This window comes from Leptosomus discolor, chromosome 3 (genome assembly GCF_034619465.1).
Source record: "Leptosomus discolor isolate bLepDis1 chromosome 3, bLepDis1.hap2, whole genome shotgun sequence".
Taxonomy (NCBI): domain Eukaryota; kingdom Metazoa; phylum Chordata; class Aves; order Leptosomiformes; family Leptosomidae; genus Leptosomus; species Leptosomus discolor.
In genome coordinates this window covers 27,228,161-27,248,484 of record NC_141393.1, presented here as the reverse complement: position 1 = coordinate 27,248,484, position 20,324 = coordinate 27,228,161, and the positions used below count along the sequence as shown (strand labels likewise).

The 20,324-nt window shown below is 41.4% G+C and overlaps 1 protein-coding gene across 5 annotated transcripts in view; it reads right to left on the bottom strand.

Annotated features, from left to right (window-relative positions):
• Positions 1 to 20,324, bottom strand: part of ENTPD5 (ectonucleoside triphosphate diphosphohydrolase 5 (inactive)) — a 29,531-nt gene that overhangs the window by 4,869 nt on the left and 4,338 nt on the right. For 2 of the 5 annotated variants that reach the window (XR_015183429.1, XR_015183428.1), the window contains exons 2-14: positions 19,007 to 19,284; positions 17,675 to 17,754; positions 15,544 to 15,687; positions 15,106 to 15,181; positions 13,441 to 13,476; positions 12,571 to 12,659; positions 9,824 to 9,903; positions 8,247 to 8,308; positions 6,889 to 6,990; positions 5,858 to 5,998; positions 5,445 to 5,501; positions 3,808 to 3,923; positions 3,471 to 3,621 (exon numbers count right to left, since the gene is read on the bottom strand). Coding sequence is in view for 3 of the 5 variants with exons in the window: in XM_086463384.1 (XP_086319510.1) it covers positions 3,535 to 3,621; positions 3,808 to 3,923; positions 5,445 to 5,501; positions 5,858 to 5,998; positions 6,889 to 6,990; positions 8,247 to 8,308; positions 9,824 to 9,903; positions 12,571 to 12,659; positions 13,441 to 13,476; positions 15,106 to 15,181; positions 15,544 to 15,687; positions 17,675 to 17,754; positions 19,007 to 19,284; positions 19,702 to 19,760 (1,407 nt within the window). In the remaining 2 variants the exon portion in view is untranslated. Of the gene's footprint in view, positions 1 to 28; positions 3,622 to 3,807; positions 3,924 to 5,444; positions 5,502 to 5,857; positions 5,999 to 6,888; positions 6,991 to 8,246; positions 8,309 to 9,823; positions 9,904 to 12,570; positions 12,660 to 13,440; positions 13,477 to 15,105; positions 15,182 to 15,543; positions 15,688 to 17,674; positions 17,755 to 19,006; positions 19,285 to 19,701; positions 20,052 to 20,324 lie in introns of those variants that run through there. The other 3 variants (XM_086463385.1, XM_086463383.1, XM_086463384.1) reach the window with 2 other exon arrangements.

Genomic DNA, 20,324 nt, shown 5'->3' with positions numbered 1-20,324 from the left:
AAAGAAAACTGCACCACGATGTCTTGAATATTGTTAAAAATGCTTTAATTACTAAAATAGACATTGAAGATATTCTGTCTTAGGTTCCAAACACCAGCCTCCTGCATTAGACATTTGACACTTGGAAAATTAAGTGAGCACTGCCTATGGGCAAGATTTACACATACGGTTGACCAGTATCAGGAATTAACATCAGAAAGAATGAAACAAGTTTTGAACTGAAAGCCATTACTTGTGCTTCTTCAGTCACTTATATTAGGCAGTTCCTGTTAGTGACTGGCTAAAAGACATTACAAAGGAGGAGATAAAAATCAGGGCTGCAAGTAGAACTCTTCTTTTAAAAAGACTGCTTCATCTTTAGTTAAGCTAATAAATAAATCTCATTGCACTAGGGTAAGTGTGAGGACTTAACTGGCTTCTCTAGATTCCCCACCCACCTTGAGTAGTTCAGATGTAAACAGCAGGGGCTCAATTCTGCAATTTCTTGCAAAAACCTTTGAGCAGAGTTTGTGTTTCTCATGACTGCAGGATTGGGCCCCGAGTGAGAACAGCAGTTTTGCTTCAGTTAATGAATTGTGCCACTGACAAAGGAAGGCCCTGAGCATTCAGATTTAATGCAACTTTGGTGCTGGGAAGCAGATCTCCCACCGAGCATGTGTAGTACCAGAGTCTGAGGCAAAGAACACAGAAAAGAAACTTTCCCCGTGTGTTAGCTGTCTTGTTCTAGACCATCCTCCCTTCAGACAAAACCCTGAAGTACCCCTCAGGGCTAGCATCAATTCAGTTGGCAGATACACTGCTGCTGCTTGTTCCTCACATGTAACATCCCACCTTCCTTTCCTGTTTCAAATACAGCCTCGTTGCTTACAGCTCTTAGCCCCAAGATCTAGTAAAAGTTTGTCATGGCACTGGCTCAGACTGAAAGACGACTTTTGGATTATTAGATTAGATAGTTCTCAGGTGTAACACAGCCTGGCTGGTAACCACTGCACCCTACTTTGTGTTCTCTGAGACTAAAAAAGTGAATACAATTTTTAACTGAAGACAAAATGAACGTGTTTGCAGTCACCTTGTCGTGCAGACCAGACCATATACTAAGTTTTGAAAAACACTGGGAAAGGGAATATGAAATGTTTGAGGCCACAACTACTTTTCTTGTGTTGAAACAGAAGCTCCTAGTGAGGAAGGAACAGAAGTTTGGTGTGACACTGAGGAATTTCCCAACATGGATTTCAAGACAGATTCTAGTATGGATGAGCATTTCGTATTTCAAAGAAACAGCCTGAATTTACAGCAAGGTGAAGGTGGCACAAGTATGGGTAGCTCCATCCCCACCCTTGCACTCCTGTTGCTGACTGAACTTGTTCAATCAAAACCTGAGATATGAAAAGGGGGTGGCTTAATCAGCCACAGTCAAACTTGTGCTGCTGACTAAAGGAAGTAGACTTATGTTCACAGTAAGGCAAATTTCTAAGTCTCCAAACTGCTTGGCAAGATTAGTAAGGGCATGAGTTGCACTACTTCCTCCTCTTGCCGTGAATTGCTATTATTTTCAAATCCAGTTTGCAGAGAAGGTAGCGTGAGGGTAGTCTTTGGTATTACAGAAGTGGGAAAGGTGTGTTATAACAAACAGGTAACTGCAAATGCCTGACAGGAAAGTGTTTCTCACAAGAGATCAGTGGATAAAAGCTTCCCTTAGGCATGTAATACCTCTCTTCTTACGACTGGGGTAGATTAATCTTTACCTTACACGTTCCACGGTGAGTAGAAGATAACTAATTTTTGATGAGCTAGCTGCCAGAAGTTTTACAGGGTGGAAAAAGTTGTCTCTACAGTTGTTTCTCCTTATGACAATGCAAGGTCTGTACTGGGAGCCTCAAGGTATTTGAGCAATCTTGATGTTCTGTACAGCCAATTACACATGAAAACCAGGATCCCACAGCCCAGCTTTCCAGCCTATCTGACAAGTTGCTTTATTTAAAATACTGATCTTTCATTGCTTCTATGTGTTTGGTGTGAAAAAGATGTAATATTCACTTTAAATTGTTACTCAAATAGCTTCACACAATCCTGACAGGAGTCTTGGGCTTCCTAAACAGCGGCAGCCCCCTCATTGGATGCACTGTTCCTAAAGACCTGCTGTATATATTAAAAATAATTCCAGAGCAATACAGGACTGCATATACCATTTTATGGGTCCAACTCCACTATATTGAAGAGAAATGAAGTTTAAAACAACTTAAAATGGATAAGGGATAAGCAAACAAGAGATAAGAAAGCAAAGCTACTCTCGTTCTCTGTTTCTGATGCTAATTCTGCTCTCTCCCTATTTTCATCTACTAAACAACTGAAAAAACAACTTGTTTCACCACAGCTCTGCATTCAGAGGATGTTCCTAAGGAGAGCACAGGAAGCAATAAGCCCAAATTTTCAGATGGGAAACCACACCTTAGCTCACTCCGACAAAATGGGCTATGGTGTTCTAACAGCTTGCTGGCCCGATTTAACTGAAGTTTGGTGCCATGAATTGGTTCACCAAAGAACCTGAGGAGCACCAGCATCAGAGGAAAGAAGGGTCTGGGAGTGCCTTGCTGAGAGCAGAGAAGCAGAACTGCCTCTCACAGAAAAGTGAGCTAACGGATCAGCCATTTCATCAGACTGCACCCTTAATGTCCTTGTGGGTGTAATGTGACAAGCATTTCTTTTGGCAGTGGAGTTTAAAACAGCTGGCACTGCTGCCTAGTTGTGCCAGCACAACTCTGTGTTATGACTACATGCTAAATGAATCAAGTTATCAGGTTTGGTAGCCAGAGGTACTATAGCTGCACAGACTTGTAAAGGGCAGCAAAAAGGAACACAAACAGTCAGGCATACGTTCTGCTTAGAAAAAGACTGCTGCCTAAAGAAATGCTTGGTAAGTTACAACCCATGTTTTAGCCAACACCTTTCCCAAAACCATGCCCAAAGTGTGCTTCTGGCAGGCCCCTTCTTGAACGATTGGAGTCTTCTTGCAATGTATTAGCTAAGCTAACAGCCGGGTGCTTGGAACACTGAGGCTGGCAGCACTTGGAGTTTTTCACTTTTCTCTGAATGACTGTTGATGCCATCTTTAATTTCTGTATTTAACATCTCACAAGCAAACTTAAGTTACGTATGTTTAAAATAAAAGGGGGAGGGGAAGTCATGTGTCTGTAGTCTGTCACCACGTGCCAGGTACTCTGTGCGTCTAGCAATGGGATGCGATTACAAACGTGCTGGTGAAAGCTGGCTTTGAGCCCCTTGCAGATATTCTGCTGCAGTTTAGGCCTTTTGACTTTCAGAAGGCAGGTTCTGGATCATTTACGGCAATCACAACTACAAATCATACTGTGGCAACTCTCATTATGCACGATGCCAATCTGGGGTGAAGGTCTGTTCTATAGCTTTGGTCCATGTTCTGCTCTGTGACCAGCTCCAGCTGAACAACGTACCTGGAGATTTCAATTTGCTTTCTCAGCCTTTCAGAAATGCTGAAGTCCACAGGAATGTCCCAGCTCAGTAGGTTATCCCTAGAGACTGCAGTAGGTGAAAGGTAGCACCCAAAGTCCAGCTTGTCTCTATATTGTTCACTTTCTTTGTTAACTATAAAGGAAGAAAAAGAAGTTGTTCCCAAGAGTTCTCTAGATTCATATGTTGCACAGATGACAGCAACTACATGTAGCTACCCTGGAAAGACTCAGTAGATAATTAGCCAGAAGAATGAGCTAATGCAGGTTGATAGATACAGAAATTGGGAAGCTGGCTTTGGGATTTAACTGTTTTTCTCACCTGTAAGAGCGTGTTGTCCCTAAATCCAAAACCTTCCTTCAGTAAAGCAGTGATGTAAGTGAGATCCATGCAGAGGAAAGGACTGGCTGAGTTGTACCTTTCCATGTTATCACAGACTAGAGCAGGAAGAAAAAAAAAAAAAAAAAGGATCTCAGCAAAATAAAGGAGCTTTTATCCACATTATACATTTGAACTGACCTTAAGCCAAAAGGTACTAAAACGTGCCCACCCACTTCTATTAACAGGTACATATGATACATGCTACAACAGCTGTTCTATAATGGTGGAGAATAAACCAAATAGTACTTCCAGTTTCTCTTAACTCCATCAAAAGTACATCTTTTGTTACAGCAACATAATCCACATAACTCTTTTGAAGTCTGAATCTCTGTTCAATTGATAACTGGCAGGGAGTTGGCAGATTACACACAGCATCATTTGTCTTCCTTGTGTAATCTCCAAGGATGGCTCCAGTAAGGGACTCTGCCTTCTAGGATGGCAGCTTCTTTTATTTTTTTCCAACCACACATGTCCAAGGACATGGAAGAGGCTATTGCCCAACCAACCACTCTCTTGCCGCAGCTAAGTCAAGATTCCACAGTAAGGGTGACAGTGACTGGGAAACGGATTTACACCAAGAGTTGTCTTCTAGATCTACTGTTGTTATTGCCCTGTTCTAGAAACATCAAGAGCAGCGTTCACTTCTTTTTCACACTGATAAGCAGCATCCTCCTACTATCGAAACGAGAAAGAGGAGCATTAATTTAGGATGACAGAATTGATCATCTGATGCTCTAAAGCCAAATAAATGGTTTGATGGTGTTAGATAATATCTTAGCAGAATCTTTGGAAATAAGCTCTCACAGTATCCAGGAGAAAAAAAACAACCAACCCACACTCAAACTTTGGAGCCTAATCCCCCTAGTCAAAACCATCTGAGTTTCTAGGGAGATTAAGTTTTACTGAAAAATCATTAGAATTTAGGTCCTATTTTAGAAAAAAGTCAGTCCTGAACTACATAATTAAGCATCTTCTGGTGAAAAATAGAGTCTACTAATCATCATGAGGATGATCACAATTCAGAGGTAATGTCTTGCTCTTAGCCATCAGCAGCATGGCAAGGTGGGAGCTCTTTTTTTCACAGGAGGAGGTAAAAAACTAGAACAAGCGTTCAGGAAAAAAGTCAGGGAGAGGGAAAGGAATGCAGAAGAGGCTGTCAGTCTTAAACAAACTCTACTATCTCCCTCCATTTTGTTAGCGATTAAAAAGGATTTAAGGTGACAGAGAAGTCAGTGCTCTCCTGTACTCGGAGTTGCAGTTTGACAGAAGGAGCTCTTGATACAGCAAATTCACTTTCTTCTGTACTGCCATTTATGAACTAATCTCCCTTCTCTCCTGAACAGAATTGCAAAGCCACTAACACTGTGTTTCCCCCCACTGCTCTATCAGTGCTTTCTTCTGCAACAGTTACAGGTGTTGGCTAACAAAAGTAACATGACAGGGAAGGTATAAGTGGAATAAAGGTTAAATAAACTAGGGTGTTTTTTTTAAGTCAAACTCACATTAGGTACTACCTATACATTCATATTTTTGTTATTTCTCATCCACACCAGTTTCCCAAGTTTCATGAGAATTACCTTCTTTGGCTTTTCTTTCAAAATCTCTCACTTCCAAAACACCTCCCTGTTCATAATCTGAAAAGGAAGAGGTGAAAAAGCATCATCATAGACCTGAAAGCATTTGAGTTCTGTATCTAAGCTGACCCTAGAGTGCAACTCTCTGATGCTGAGCTAGGAGCGAGACCTGTTGGTAACAGAAGACAGAGCTGCAAGTATAACTGGGGCTCAGAGCACAAGTCTCATCTGCTGAACTCTGAATATCAGACTACACTGATGGATACACATTCATTCCCTGAAAGCATTTTGTGTATTTCCTCTTTCTCAACACCATTCCTTTCTCCTGCTCCTCTGCTCCCCATGGCTCCAGGGTTCCTCTGTCTACCTTCTGGTTGACCTGCTCACCTGTAGTAGAGTACCCCAAACCAATTTACCAATTAGGTCGGTGTCAACTGCTCGATCATAGTAATAGGAGAAAGCATAAAAGGAACTTCCACGAATCTCATCTGGTTGGTGCAGTTTCCCTTTGACAACCTTGAGTACTTCCAAGTAGCAAGGCCTGAATCCTGTTTCTCCTGTCAGGACAAACACAGATGCGGTGAGCCAAAGAGGCACATCCAGGAGATGGAAGAATTAGTGGCAATAGGATGGAAAAGGGAAGAAGGAGAGATTAAAGCATCAGAAGAGGTGAGAAGAGCTTAGATATCCTTTCTGTAAACCAGTGTGGCACCTGCATGCAGGTAAGGACTCTAAATCACCATCATCAAGTGGAAGTGGTTAGAGCAGATCATAGCAATATCTGAAAGGCATGCTGCACAAACTGGTGTAGGTGCACGAAAAGCTTCCTCCACATCAGGTGAAACTCCCATTGTTATGTTCTGTGGTTGGCAGAAGCTCACTTACATTTGCTACCACCTGCTAGATAAACCCTTACTTTGTCTCCCTATCACATTGTAATTTTATCAGTCCACTCCACACACACCAGATCTACAACTCAGCTCTCTTGTTCCCCACTGCAAAGCAAAGCAACACCAGTCACCAGCAGGGTCTGTTCTAGCCACTGATGGTAGCAGCTTTACCCTCTGTATGCAGCGTTAGGGATGGTATCTTAAGAAACAGTTCCACAAGTAAGATACATGTTGGCCTACCAGTTACTGTACCCTAACATAGCCTGAGTTTTTGCGCTTAGCTCAAAGCCTCAGAAAAAGCTCTCTTACTTGCACAACTCTTAACGTTTCCTATAAAATGCAGCATTTGTAATAAGAGATCACAGCCAGAGTATGGAGAGTACAGGCCAGCTATTCTTACAGCTTCAGATTTTTCTTTGGCTCTATCAAAAGTCCACATCTATGACTGGACAGGTATCTTATAACCCAAGGTAACTGGGGGAGTATTTGCCAAGGAAAAACTCAGATTCTGGAGATGAGACTTATCTCACAAGAAGCAACAAGTCCCCTTAGTTTACCTTCTTTGTTGCCACCATACCGGTATTTCACTCCCCCAAAATGCCACTCTGCCTCCAGCTGCTTTGGCAAACAAGAACTGCGGAACATTTGTCCATCCACAGCTGGAATGAAACCAGAGGGGAGAATCAGAAGGGATAAAATTTAGTGCAGTTACCGATCATTATGCAGAACCAGAAAAGAAAAGGCTGAAACACCTTCATTAAGGTCTTTAAGCAAAAGTAACGAAATCCGAATTGATTGATCCTGCACATGATTATGAATTATGGACCAGTCTCAGTCTGGAGAAGTTATGCCCATTTTGTCCTGCAACCTGCAGAGCAGCTGGGCTTGTCATTTGTTAATGAGAGATAAACGCTACAAGGGTAGCTGGATAACGGCTGTTCACCATAGAAGACAAGAAACAAGAGAGGTAATAAACTAAACACAGAGGTACACAAACCCTAACAAACAGCAGATAACTGAGACAAACAAAGCAACTGAGCAGTGAAGACAAAAACTCCTAAGACACTGATGGGTGGCCGTTACAGGAACCACTGAATGTACCCTTGAAGGGTTCAACCAGAAATACTGTAACTGATGAGAAGAAAACATGATTATTGTGGCCAGCACAGGTCTCACAGAAAAAAACAAACTTCTTACAGAATGGTTGAGGAGGATCGTGGGACTGTGCAATATTTATTATGGGATGTTTAGGGGAAGGCTCAAACGCAGGGAAAGGGGAAATCAAGGGATTAGGGAAGCGGAAGTATGGGAAAATGGAGGGGATGATAAAAGAATCCAGAAGGTGGAAAGACCCCAGGTCCTGGCCAGAGACCGGACAAAAGGCCCAAGGTCTGGACACAAAGACTGGAAGGACTTAACATCTGGGTCAGGGACTGTGAGTATGCATTCAGGTTAGTGAGTGAGAGTGTGCGATACGCTCCTGGACTTCTAGCAAGACTAGCTAGGAGATCTAGGGGAACAGATAGGCCAGGCAGATACCAGAGAGACCTATAAAGTGGGTTTGGCCTAAGCAGCAATACTTAGAAAAAGGATCTACCCATGCTGTTTGTGTTTCTGTGGATGCTCATAAAGCTGTGAGTTTGTGGCTGGCCATGTCTATATGGTGTTTGTATGTTCCCATGTGTGCATTTCTGGAATCTGCACTCACTGCTGGCTGAACCTGGAAATAAGGAAAAGCAGCTGCCTCACAAGACAATTCCTTAACAAGTGGTAGCCTGTTTCCAGACAGATCTATATCAGTGAAAACACAGAAAAGCACAGGATACAGAAGAAGACATGGGAAACGAGCTGCTGACAGAGGACTATGTCTAACCATCTCCTCAAATATCTTGGATGTTTTATCATATGAACATACCTTCCATATTCAAAGCTCCAAGCGTTGCTAGTCTGGCAGCTTTTAGTCCAAACCCCAAATAGCTGCAAACAATGAAGAAAGACATTGCACTTTTAATTCTTGCACATCTGGTATGCTTCACCCCTAGCCTTTTCCTAAATCCTGGAACATCCAAACCAAACTTCCTTCCTCTGCTTCCCACAAGTCTCCCCTCTCTAAAACAGAGGGTTCCCTTTGCCAGAATGATTCCAAGTATCAAAAGAGTGATATAAACCCAAGAATTACAAAGAGCTTCTGTAAAATGGATAAATGTAAAACTGCAGAAAGTGATTAGAACTGATGTGACATTTCTACAAGGCATTCATAAAAAGCAAAAATGCACAATCTTAAAAGCTAGGGAGAAAGAAAGCTATGTGAGGAGTGCATGCGGAACAGGATGGCCATTCTTATGTCACACACATAAGACTATGTGCTCCTAGGGCACAACTAATAGGGGAACTGCAGAACCTCCCACTAAACGGGAGCTGTGCCTTTGTGTGAAATCCATCTCTGTTTGACTCCACACAGTACCACTACACTCATTACAACCTAGGATGTGAACAACATTCAAGGGAATATAATAACACATTGCTGGCTTCAGCAACACAACTAAATTAAAAACCTGTTGGCCTTTCATTCCCATCTCTCTGTTTGGCTACTTACCCCTTTAGTCATGTCAATATGAATGTTTACAGAATAATCAGAGTCAAACTAACCTCCAGCTCCCTCATTTTTCAGGAGATGATTTCCAATCCCCATTATTTTAAGTGATCTAACAGACTGTAATGGTGAATACAGCAATCAGTTACATCAATAAATGTAAGCAGTAGGAGAGGAGGACCACTAAACCAGCTTTGCTGTCAAGTAAGCATATTCTGTAACTGACTGAGATTATAATCTTCACCCCACTAGTAACAGGCTGAGACCAACTCTATTATACATAGTCAAGTTCTCATTGGACTAACTCATGGAGGTGAACTCTCTGGATTTCACTGCAGACATTTCAGAAACTTGTCAGCTTAATGCAGTAAGCACAACTATATTATTCCAGGCCAAGTATCCCCTCCAATTGGTTCGAGAATCTGTTGTGCTCCATGCCTGTGGTTGTCTCTCTTTGGCTTACATCAGTCTAGGTTTTACTTTTTGTCCAGTTGCTGATGGACAACTTTGAACTAATAACTAAGAAGGAAGGTCCTCTTTCCAAACCTCTGATCAGGTTTAGTTCTGACTGGCACGATATCCACCCTTCTGCTTTGTCCAGCATATTTGGCTTGAATCCAGTAATAAGAATTCTTCTCCTTAAATATAGTGACTCATAATGCCTTCTCTTCATTTGACAGACTGACTAATATTCCTTCACAGTGATATGAACTATGAACCTGGAACGTTTCCAGTCAACTAATGGCATGTTCCACTTCAACTAATGTTTCAAGCAGATAAGAAAACTAGTAAAAAAGTCATGGTCCCAACAGCTGGTAACGGGATGACATGGCGGTTAGCTCAGGGGCTGCAGAAAGACTGATTTCCTCAGCGGAGACAGCGGCCTTTTTGCTCCTCACCTGTGGGTATAGAGCTTGTAGGTACTATTAAACATTTCAAATGAGGTAAGAAAATCCCCAGGGGTTTCCTTCAAAGTTTCCTAAAAGTTAAGAAGAAATATTTTAGTTTCTATTATGCAATAAAGAATGACCAGCTTTGATGTAGTATCACAGATATACCCATAGGGTTTACTGCACACTCATGTGATCTGCTTTGAATACAACGCAAATTTTTCTAATGGTGCCCACTGCTGCGAGGTCTGCAGCTTTTAGCACAGAGTTTATTTATATGCATCTTTGTGTTACTTCAATGTATAATAGGGAAGTGCAACAGATCAGGATGAAAATACTTTCTAATTCAGGATACCTGAATTTTTCAGAGTACTTACGTGCTAGTCTTTATACACAGAGTCCCATCAAAATCAGCTGCACTAGAAACACTATGAACTGTCAGTCAGACTAGACATCTCAGTGCAGGATCTCAAAATAATTAAAAACGCAAAGTGAAGTACAGGCCACATTTTCACCATGTTAATTGTCATGCTAATATTCAAGGAAACACTGTGACCACTCACTCCCAGTCTTAGGGCTGCTTCACCTCCTGGTTTAAGTGCTTTCTTCTAAATTAACCTCTTGTCTCATCACCTCCAGTTTTCTGCCTTTCATAGTCCTCCCTCTGTGCCCACCTCCGCCCCACAGGTACTCAGTCCCCACCTTCTTGCTAGAGTAACTCTCATATTCTTGTAAACTTGAATCAGTTTAGGGCTCATTTAGTGTTCCCTTTGTTTCAATCCTAGTTTCTGTCTTTCATCTGCTAGTGACCTCATTCTCCGATCACTCCTTGGCCCTGTGCATTCATATGAGACACTCTGTTACTCTGGGCCAAGCAGCAGAATCTCAGAGAGGACTGATGCTGCAAAGTCCCTGGAGTTTCCACTCAAGTGACCAGATACAGCAAAAACCCACCAAACAGATTTGGAATTGTAGAGCCCGAGACAGAAACCTGCTCAAAGCTGAAAGAGGTTTGGCAGTATTGAGCTTGAGTTTCTCCTGAACAAACACAAACGGAAATTTGTTTTGGGTGTCAGGTAGATTTTCATTGGAATGGCAGTCACATCCTTGACCCAACACACCCAGACCCTGCCATATTTTGAGTTTTCCTAAACCCTACATCACAAAATCTTTTAAAAAGGAGAAATTCTGAAAAAGAAAAAAAATATTTGGAGAAAACAAACTGTCTTTTTTCATGCCTTGCTTTCACAAAAATTTAGGAATCCTCACACCCCTCCTAAATGAGGCAGGCACCAGACAATTTCATAATGATTATGATTGGTTTTCAGTTGCTTATAATACCATGAAAAAACATAACACTAGCTTAAACAGCTCCATGCAGTTACCATCGTATGTCCTCTATTTGCTTGTCCTCTATATTTCATTAATGAGTATTTTGTTCAAACTGAATACAAGAGCAAATGTGACTGCCTCAGTTTGCAGGAAGGGAAAAACACCACTTTACAAATCAAAGGGGGAAATCCCTGCTAATTCCTTCAAATGGGAAAAACTTTTCAGAACCTACTGAGCTACGTAATGCTTTTTTTGTATGAACTTGACAATGCAGGTGAGAAGCAGTCATAGTGTACAAGCAGGCAGCGTGATCCTTGACTTCCACAGTGCCCTACGAATTCTCATCATTGGTCCCGGTCGGCAGCAAACCCTGGAGACCTTTTCCTGCAAGGCTCTAAGGAGTCATTTGAATCCTGAGCTGCACTTCAGCCTACTTCACAGCTCTATTTATTCTCCAAAACCCTGACATGCAACACCCTTTCCTGTTGGTCTAGTGCCCACTTCAGCAGGTGTTATCAACACAAAACAGAGGGCAAGCTCAGAGTACTTGAGGCTTTGCTGAACAGGATAAGGTTGCACGTCATGTTTCAACACGACCCACCATTGCAAAACTAAAACATCCTGATAAGAAAAACATGTGTTTTGTGGTCCCCAAACACCCCATAGAATCTCAATTTCTGTAAACAAAAAAATGTTAAACTTCAGAAACCAACTGGTTTCTGTTGGCAAAACCAACTTCATAATATCAACATACAGAATGCTACAGTGCCCTTCCAATACCCATGTAATTTTCCCGTGCAAACTTTAGACTTGGGTCCCAGTTCAAACTGTTTCCAAAGAGCTACAGAATTTCTGACAAATCCAGCAGAGATGGACTGAGGGACAGAGAGGGAAATTCTCAAAGGAAATGAGAAGAAATCAGTAAGAAAACAGGATTGATTGTGCTATTATAAAAGATGTTTGCCCCATGGGACACTCCACTCCTCTCCAAAACTTAGTGAGGATCTGTTATCAGACTGGAACGGAAAGAAAAAAAAAAAAAAAAAAAAAGCTCAGAGCAGATCCTAAATTTCTTGTAATATGCAAGAATACTCCCTGGAAATGGTCTACATTTATTGAATACAAAGTAATATCTGCATTAATGGGGCTTTCTCAGCCTGGGTCTAGAAAACAAAAGCTGTTTCTCTTTGGTTTTACTCATTTGCTTTCTTTCTTTTTGTTTCCTTGTTATCCAGGCTCCTTTGTTTGCAATTGCCTATCAGCCAACTGCTGATGTCAAAGGGAACAGAAATACAGATGTTCTGTACACCACAGATGTTCTGCTTGTGGCAGTGCTGACAAAGTGACATCAGAGAGCACAGCAGTGCTCAGGTCTCTCCACTGGCCCTGCAGTCCCAACCCATGGACTCTTAACCACTCCTCACCTCAAACCGCGGCAGGAATGTGATTTGAGTTGAGGCTCCTCCCAAGTCCAGAGTCCCAACAGTATGCTGGTTCTGGCCAGACAGCTGCCCTGCAAACAACATCATGTTCAGGCAGCCACCAAGTTATCACAGCAATACAGGAGGGCTGAGCTGGCCTTCAAAAACAAAGAACATCGCAGAGAAGAGGTAGGCAAACAGAAAAGATTCATAGGATTTTCATCCTTGATTCCAATTTCACCTCCAAAGAGACAAAAGTAGATAAATATCTAGGTATCCAGCAAAAGCTGTCAGGGAGAATACTTAAATTCTGCAATGACCACATCGCTGGTCAGGAGCAGTAGGACAGGAAGAATAGTAAGAGCACGACCAGCTGTTACCCTTTCTCTTCACCCACAGCAGCTTTTTTGCTTGTTCATCTATCTACTAGAGTACTGATTTTCTTTTCTCTTCATTAGATTGCATTCCCAGATGTTCTTAGAGCCATTAAGGCTCAAGCACCAGTGCAGCTCCTGTTACACCATTTCCGTTGCATAGTTTGCGCTGGGATGAAGAACATTGTAAAACCTTGTTTCCCGCCTTCTGACAGATTAGCAGTACCGCTCCCCTAGGTATGTTACAGAAACCAGCTTGCCAATGCCTCCCAGACCCGAGCAAATCCTGGCACCTTCTGGATCAAGATGCCCCCTTCTTACTACAGAAGTGGCTCACCCTCTGGAACAGTCTGCCCAAGACAATCCACTGCTTTATCACTGGTGCCACAGCAGGGAGGAAAAGCAGACATAGCAACGAAGGCAGAGGAACTCAGGGTGATCACCTCCACAGAAGAGACTTAAGTTCATATTTAGAGAGAAGTTATCCAGAATTAACTACCTGTCAAAAAGTTCACAGTGATCCAGGCTAAAATTCCTGCAAAGAGTTAAAAAGGGGAAAAAAAAAAAAAGTCAAAAAGTCACCACTGAATACTCCCACAACCTCCTGCTCAGCATTACCACCCCTCCACATGTTATATATTTACCTGGAAATCATTACTAACTTAATGCAACCACCTCACACTTCAGAGATTAATTCAAATTTACAATTATGTGATATGATGCATTATTGATTCATTAAAATCTCATAAGCTGGGATAGGTAGAACATTTGTAATATCCATGCAACTGCAGCATGCACAAATCATGTCTATTATCCCAACAATATACAAAGAAGTAACGAGCTGACACAATGCACAAGTTTCCTTGGGCACTTTCCCCCCCTGCCCCCAGCATTTCAGTTCCTAATCCGAAAACTGCATACACACCGCTCTGTGTTTTAATCTTGTGGTTTCTGCAATTACACTACAGACACAGTGGCAACCAGTAAAACACAAACAACTCCTCTGGCTCCAGCAGCTTGCTTGATTGTCACCCAAATGTAGGCAAACATGTGATAGCAGCAGAGGTGGGATTTTTAAATAAACCCTGGCAGGCTACACTATGCTCTATTATGCCTCATCGGTCCTGCTCCCTGTCAATACAACACTTCTCCCTCCTATACAATTCACCCACTAATCCTAGTGACATACTATGCATTGCACCATACTTCAAATACTTGCAGACTTTATGTTACTTCTCTTTTTCTCTTGGCCCACATGGACAGATTTTGCTCTTTAATTTTCCTCCATTTATTAGTTGTTTAAGCGTCATGGTAATTCTTTTTCTTTCCTTGAACACCTTCCAAACTGGCTATATAGCTGCGATAATGAAGTGTTCAGAACTGAATGTAACATCACAGATGGCTCTTATCAGGCATCCATACAGAAGGATTATTACCTGCCTATTCTCCAAGGTAATATGTTTGGATATGTAGCCAAAATGTTACAGTGCTCTGTTCTGCACTGCAAAATCATTGCTCATTCCAAACCTATAACATATTTCACCTTTTCTTGTATTTTAGGTTACTTTCCTATTTTTCCAATCAGAATATTTTTTAAAAATTTATTATTTTACTATGTATTGCATTATCTATTTTTTTAATACATGCCAATTATCCTTCATTCTTCTCAGATATTCACAATGCTTCTAATCTTAACCTGTAAATTGATGAGCTAATCATAATAGATTGTTTTTAATACTGATATTGCTGAATTTACAAGGCACTTTCCATAAGCTTCTTAGCTTGCTATATACTGTCACGTAGCCTTTCAGAGGTAGACATCATCTTTTTTTCATCAGTTCCCCAAAACAGGCTTCAGCTGGTTAGTCTGCATACTTGTTTCTGAGATGAGGCTCTCTTCTGGAACCTCAGAAGGTATTGGATGAATCTTCATCTAGCTAACTTGTAAAACTCTTTGTGTGTCTGCATTTGTAGTCTAATAGATGACCAAGTAATCAAGACCTCCTAGGAAAAGCAGGATTGAATTGTTTCAGACAGAGCTAGAAACTATTATATTTTCCCTCAGTTTAGTGACCATTTCTTTTTCCCTCTCACATGCATAAGTTATCTCCCTCTCTTTCCCCACTCCTCTTTGCTTTCACTTTTTCCTCCTTCTAAAACGTACCTTCATAAGACCCGTCCATGATGCTAACACTGTCCTCTGGAACAAGAAATGGTGATTCCTCAAAGACTTCTCTCACCTGAAGAAAGAAATAAGGATTATATTCCTTAGTCTTAAGAGTCTTGTTCTACTCTGATGGCGACAGAACAAGCTTTCTTTTTCACAGCAGTATAAAATAAGACAAGTGTGTGGAGTAGACAAAAGAAAGAAAGAAACAAGTATTGTAGGTCTCTCTCCCCACACCTTCTATCCGCATCGAGACAGAGGATTTCAGGACCATACAATGCAAGTCTATAAAGTTCGTGAGTTTCATGCTATCATGGGATTACAGTCAGTTTTCACAGCTGAAATTCTCTTATGCTAAATACAATGGAGAACTGAGTCATGAAAGATGAAACAGGGAGAGCAATTACTAGTGCATCCAAAAGATCTTAGTATTACCTCTAAAAGCAGAGCCTGAGCTTTTTCCTCTGACAGCAAGCGCAGTCCAGCTGTGGCTTTTAACACTACTGGGGTCTTCTTCCAGAGGTGAGGTGGCACAGCATCTATGGCCATGTCCAGCAATCTTTTGACAGATTCAGCACCCTGAAAGGAAAAAGATGGGTTTTTTACGGTTTCCTCTTACAGGCCATCAGAAAATAGGCCTCCCAACTCCCCCTCAACACCAGTAAAACCAGTATTCAATAGCAGAACTTACCTCACCCACACCCAAGATAAGGATAAAAACTGTGCTAGACATCTAGTAAGAACCTTCAAGAGAATGTCTGCATTGGAAGGACGAGTATATTCAGAGACATATCTTAGGCGAGAGAAATGTCTTTGTGGAAAGTATTATTTGAAACGATGGAGGGAGGCGAAGGAACTGAGTATCTGGCAAACCCAGACATCTTGCAGTATGACGGAACTAAATGGTACAGTTACTGACTGAAGCTGCAAAGGTCAGGCAGGATGTCTGTAGATTTCACTAAAGGCAATATAAGAATTCCAAGTGCGTCCATAGCAAGTACTGTAATTAAAATGCCAGCTGGAGAATGGTTACCACACGAGGTACGGACATCACTACTGGGGTCTCAATTATTTACACTGCTCTAACAGTTACAGTTTGGCATCAGCGATAAACATTCTCCTATGAAATATCTAGAAATTTCTTTTGGGGTGAATTCTTCTCCCCTCCTATCCAACAAACAAGGCAATTTAGTGAAATAATGGGAGATCTCATCAAAGTTTAAAAAAATCTAAAAGCCATTCACTTTTCCATAAAATTTCTCACTCAAATTCCTGTAGCACTGAATTGACACTGAGCAAACTGGGAAACCTGCAACTCCCCCTACGCTAGGCCCCCAACTCGAAGACTGCTAAAGCACATAAGGTAGAGAATCTAATCTCTCATTTCTCTGGCACCTCCTGTAGCTTGTGAAAGAGCTTACTGTCAGTGCAGGGGATCTGGAAAATGGCAGTTTCCTTCAGAACTGGCCCCGTGTATCACAACAACGGGATTATTTTAGCGCTCTCTGCTCTGTTGTTCATTTCTGACTCCTGATCCAATAGAGTGGCATGGGAACAAGTGTACTGTGCATGAATTCACAACCACTTTGAACATAAGAAGGATGGCACCTAACTTCAATTTCTTATTAAAATTATGAATTTATATGTTAATTAATCTATCTGATTGGGGAAGATGGAACTGTCCCGAGGCGGTAGAAGAGTAACTGCCTGTACCTAAATCATCATTCAGCTAAAACTGTAATCAACTATTTGAACTAAGCATGGCTGAAGTGAGTCCTACGTATCACTGAGCACTGGCTTCCAAGCCATGATTCCAAAGACAACAGCAAAGAATTAAACCAAACAAATTATTGGAAGTCTGATGACAGAAACAGAGAATACACTTAGAGAAATATTAAGGCTTGACTTAACCTGCTAAGTGCATCTTTATTCTTCCCCTTCTCCATAACTTGTTAACAGAAATTAACTTTTGTAGATCTGACTATAAACACACAAAAAAATTAAACATTTTTAGGAGTCAGGGAAATGAACCCTCTTTGCTTGTCAGTGTAACATGACTAAAAAAGAAAACCCCTGCAGTCTTAACACCTTACTTCTAAACCAAACAAATCAAAACAAAATATGCTCCTTTTGAACTGTGACCAGCATGGAAAATATCAACCAAAATGAAAAAATGAGAAAATTATTAGTAAATGAAACAGGAGTATATATTTACTCATATTTGGGGTAGCTATAGGGGAAATAAACTTTGAATATGGATTCCACTAGAGCCGAAAAATCACTTTGTCTTTTAAATTCTTAAAGGCATATAGTTATATATAGCATTTAAGCAATTAATTAAGCCATTGTTCCATTGAAGAAATATATAAAGCAGCAGCTCCCATTTCACTGTGTAGAAATTAACTCACAAAAGCAGAGCAACAGGTTTAGAGAGCCAGCAGGAGAACATTTACTTTTTTTTTCTTGCCTCTGCAATTACTATTAGTAACACTTGACCTGCTTGGTAGAGTCCAACTGCTATCAGCAGAAGCAACACCAACTCACAGGGAATGAAGGAGAGCCTTACCTTTTCAGGCTGATCAGCATATGCAGAAAGACCTGGCTTCACAGACTCAAAGATTTCCCCTTCCAACTCTGGAAGTTTTTCTGCACAAATGGAATATTACAAGAAACAGTCAACAACTTGAACCTTTTTCTTTAGTCTCAAAAAGGTTGTCTGCGACCCCTGTAAAGTGACTATTCTTGCTTTCCCCTTGCAAACAATACTATTCCCCTCCTAAAACAAGCACTGCTCCTTCACTTCAGGAACATATTTAACACAATGTTGCCCTTGTATCCTCCAAGTTCATGAACAATTTATTAAGAACACATCATTACAACTAAAAGTATGTTCATTTCACATTCGTGAACTACAATGAGTTATTGCAATGTAGGATGACTTGCCTAATCTTAATAAAATTTCTTTCCCTTTCTGTCCCCAAGCTAATTGTGAAATACTAATTCATATTAAGACATACAGAATCAACTCCTGATTATCCAGGTGATTCATCCAACTCACAAACACAGAACAGAGCTGACTGGGCTCAAGCACTTGGCTGCAAAGCCAAGCAAGTGTGACCATTGCTCCCAGAACAGCTTGGGTCTAGAAACTATTCCTGAGTATTGCACATTACAAGTCAGGGTGAGCCCACCAGAGCTGGACGTTGTACTAGTCCTTCCAAACTAAGGCTGAAATCATGTGAAGCTACACAGGTACCACGCGTGGCCCCGCAGGTCTTATTAGCAGAGTCCCATCAACCAGCCTTCAACCTTTGCAAATCTGCCGGCTCACTGTACCCACGCTCAGCCACCCTCCTGGATCCTGTGGCATGTGCAGCCAACTTGGATACCTTTGCACTATGTCAGATGCAGATATACTGGAGTGTGGTGCATCGGCACACAGGTGCTCTCCTGGAAACCGCTCAGACCTTCAGTGCTTATAACTCTTTAATTTACTGATTTTAATTTGCTACAAAATGTGACATATAAACATACACAGAATTTAAGTATCTCTTGATACAACTCAAGGTAACACGCAACGTAACAAAAAACAGTGTAAGCCTCTTTCCAACTCAATGTGACATTTCTTTAAACAGCCACATGGTGAAAATCTTTGGAAATTCAGAACTCTCCAGTATAGCCAGAATTAAACCTCTGAGTTTCAAAAGATCTACAAAAAAATTTTCACAGCAAAACACCACCACAAATGGACAACAATCATCTGTTTGAGAGCCATCTGAAGGACAAATGTAGAAATCTTCAGTTGTTCCCAAATGTTGCGTTGGGTAAAAAGACCTCATTTGGGAAGCTGGAACCTAAGTGAACATATCCCAGTGCATCGACTGACAGGGGGTCTTACCTGGGCTCTTCTGCACAAAGGCGTAAATGTGAATCCGGGTTCCAGTGCTTCCTGCGTCAAACATTATGCCATAAAAAGTGTTGGCTTTGGCATTTATAGGGCACACGTTAGGTGGAAAGAAATCCTGAAACCACATCTCCCTGTTGGAATGGGAAAGAACGAAGGACAAAGAGGAAAATGCCAATGCTAGAAGGATGGGAAGTCTGGAAGATGCCATCTTGCCAGGACCTCCTGAGGCAGTCAAGCATGGGTCAGCAATCACAGAGCTGCAGTAGGTCCTGTAGAGAAAAAAAAGCACAAATGGAAATTACCAAGAGCTCTCTCCTTAAAAAGTCTGTAGGAAACAAAGAAAACAACCAAAAAAATCTGTACACACATATATTCTGCCTTCTAGATGCTTTTCAAGACATCACACAAAAGATGTGATTTACTGCACTTAGTGCTACAACTACATCTAAGTGATTTGTTCTTCCAGGGCAAAGGTTTCTCCATTTCTCAAACGCAGAAGAGTTAAAGTAGTTGCCTCCCAGTATTTCTGATTTTGGCTTTATTTAGACAATTTTTTTTCTCTGATTTGGCTCGAAGGTTCTCGACATTGAGAGTCCCCAGAACCTCCAAGAAGCCCAAATGTTATCTGAAAAGCATCACCAAAGGGAAACTCAGGGCAGAACCACTTTACCCTACCATTTACATACTTGAGATGCTGTGGCAGAACACAAGTGTTATTCAGAGTCACAAACAAAGAGAATTTCATCCCGGGCTAAGAACAGCTGCTGGGAGAGATTAGCACACAGAGAGAGTGAAGGCATATCCTTCCAGTAGCATCCTCATCCCCAAGAAAGGCCTGTGCTACACAAGAAGGACTAAACTGTAAGGTGCACCTGGGCTCTGCCTCTTAGAATTTTTCGTACTTTTCCTTCTGTCTTCATTATGTTTTTTCATCATTTTCTCCTGACACAGCTTTCATTTTCAGAACTACAAAAAAACCCAGCAAAACCCCACCACGCTCTCACACCTAGACCAGTTGCCCTGAACACTCAGGTTGCCTACACAGCTTCTAACAACAGCTTCAATAAGCCAAGGCCTCAAAGTTGTGTGACCCAGTATTGGACATCAGGGTATGACTACACCTCCTCTCTGTTAACACGTGTCTCTTTGCATATATTTCTCCTAAGAAATGCTAATAAAGGAAAGATATGGACACAGAAATGATAGGGTTCATTAGGTGCCCAGGTGAAAAGGAGGAGAATATACACAGCTATCTGTTATCTGCATTTTAAGAGCAGAAAAGAGCGTGTGGCCAGACGCCCCACCATAT